The sequence below is a fragment of the Caenorhabditis remanei genome, chromosome IV (assembly GCF_010183535.1).
Source record: "Caenorhabditis remanei strain PX506 chromosome IV, whole genome shotgun sequence".
Taxonomy (NCBI): Eukaryota; Metazoa; Nematoda; class Chromadorea; order Rhabditida; family Rhabditidae; genus Caenorhabditis; species Caenorhabditis remanei.
The window spans coordinates 4,599,115-4,601,499 of record NC_071331.1 but is presented as its reverse complement, the minus strand read 5'-3'; the positions used below and the strand labels follow the sequence as shown (position 1 = coordinate 4,601,499).

At 45.5% G+C, this 2,385-nt stretch overlaps 1 protein-coding gene across 1 annotated transcript; it reads left to right on the top strand.

The window, feature by feature from the left end:
* Window positions 1-885: 885 nt before the first annotated feature.
* GCK72_012428 (uncharacterized protein) lies at window positions 886-2,085 on the top strand (the record flags this gene model as incomplete). The annotated part of the gene is made up of 4 exons (XM_003091268.2): window positions 886-1,147; window positions 1,198-1,625; window positions 1,679-1,993; window positions 2,041-2,085. 4 exons carry the CDS (start codon window positions 886-888, stop codon window positions 2,083-2,085), a joined length of 1,050 nt encoding a protein of 349 aa, XP_003091316.2.
* Window positions 2,086-2,385: the final 300 nt, after the last annotated feature.

Below are 2,385 nucleotides of genomic sequence, written 5' to 3'. Positions count from 1 at the left end.
GATAATCCACTCTCATTACCTATAATAACCTCTAATCATACTGTTTTCATTACAGAACAGCGACAACAACCGCGACATCAAAGCGGAAGATGACGTTGACAACGATTCTGAGGATTCGGCCACTGAGACCAACATCCGCATGCCCATTTCAGCACCGGGTGCTCCGCGCCAACCTCGTCCACAACCATCTATGTTGCTCAGAGGTATAGTGTACATGAGAGAAGAGCTCTTAAATAACTAAAATAGTTACAGAGTCTCAAGGACGAGTCCAATCAAGGACGATGAGACAATGGATCGACTCAGTGATGGAGGGAAGAGGATGCCACCCGGAAAGAGAGCTCGGAAGAAAAACTGCAACCGCAGTTCCAGTCGAAGCCTTCACCGAACATCCAATCCGCCCACCTCCAATCCATATCGACGCTGCCACTGGACAACCAGTCCGCACAGCGGCAGTCGGAGTCAACATCCCGCGTCCAACGCCAACAGCCGCATCCGAACCTGTCTTGGACAGAATAGGAGGTAAAATTAAAGCAAATATGTCGAAAATATAACGAATCTCTCCTTTCCAGAGTTTGTGCATCGCTCGATCAACATCAACTCCTCAACCGTTCACTGAAACGGAAGACAAGGGGAATGGGACGAAACACGACAAGGACACCATCCGCACAACACTCGGAAAAGGAAGAGAGCGACAACCGCTGAAAAGCCTAGGAGCTGCTAACATCCCTAATTGTTTAACCACTGTCTTTACCTTCTGTTAATCCTTATCGTGTAATAAATGAGAATACATTCATTTTCTCTACAGATATTGATTTTTCTCGTACATCACGACTTGTTGTTATTTCTCAGTGTGGTCTCCATGTCTCACTGTAATATGTATTACAGATGAATGACATCGGACCGCACGAACTGAAATTCAATAAAGAAGACACCAAGGCTTCCGAAGTTGCTATCTGCGCGACACCAACATCCGCACAATTCACGCGTCCCTCGCGCTGGTCCACTCATTCAGGACATATGGAAGGGGGCGACGAGAACGTGCCACCGGCTACATCCGCAGAAATCGAAGCATCGGAAGAAGCGAAGGTCATCTATCCAGCCTTCAAAGCAGTGAAAACAACAACCGCCGCGAATTATGCGAGTCAGGGTAAATCAAATAGCAGTAAAAGCCTAAACCTTTAACGTCCCGTCTTTCAGAAGACAAGGATCTGCGTGAAACCATCGAGACTGTAAAAAACAAACTGTGCACGTTCAAGTCTGTGGATGAAGTGACTCTGGAATGGATCCGATTCGCTGATCAAGTAACGGAGAAGCTGAGCTGCATCGAGAAAACCAACAGTGAACTCGTGTTAGCATACAACAGCCAAACGGACCTGCTTAAGAAGCTCCGTGACTTACTCACTGCTATCATCCAAGCCGAGCGCCAGCAATCCTGGCTAAGAGACATGGACAGAGTAGTTGGCTACGTACAAGAGATTCGCAAATTACTGAGCTCTCTCACAACGACCAACAACCGCATTGAAGTTATCTTATCGGCCTCTGCACCCACAGTCACTCACGCCAATCCATACAAACTGGACAACGCAAAAAATGCGATTCCAGGGACGACATCCGCAAAAGTCAACGTGAGTTATCTTTTGATTCATTTGAAAGAGAGCTAATGCTGTTAATTTTTCAGCGAAGCTGCACATTGTGTGTTGAGCCGAATCACAACACTGACCAATGCCATAGTTTCCCAACATCGATCGACAGAATCCAAATAGCTCTCCGTCACAACATCTGCTTGCAGTGTTTGGAGAAGTTTCCGGAAAACGATCGCGGAATTCATCAAGATTGCAAGAAGGTCGACACATTGTGCCGCAACTGCATCCACATAGTTGATGATCCAAAGGCTGCGAACCACAACATCGTGTTCTGTACTTGGAAACTGCAAAAGGCCAGTGGATTGAGACAACACCCGCCACCTCACAAGCCAAAATCTGCACTACTCAAGGTAAAACATAATTACAACCTGATAGTGAACAATTATTGATTTTTCAGTCGCATCCAATTGCAGGAGCTGGTCCTTCGAGATCTGGACATTGATCCAGTCACAGAAGTCGTCACCATCCGCACTATGGGCTCAGATTCCGCTGAATTGTTAATTCTTGTTTATCTATTTTTTGGTTACCACTGTTCTCCTTGTAGAAGTGTTATGATTGCTCCACTATATGGGCATAATTGTTGTGTTTCTTTCAGAGCGAATGCTCATTTGAATAAAGATATTAAACTGTTATCTCGTACAACTTCCAGAGTTTCTTTGAGATTCATGAAGAGAATACACTGCCGGATACATCTGTTTCAGGTGGAATCACGGAACATTCTGAGAGGATGAGATGATGATTT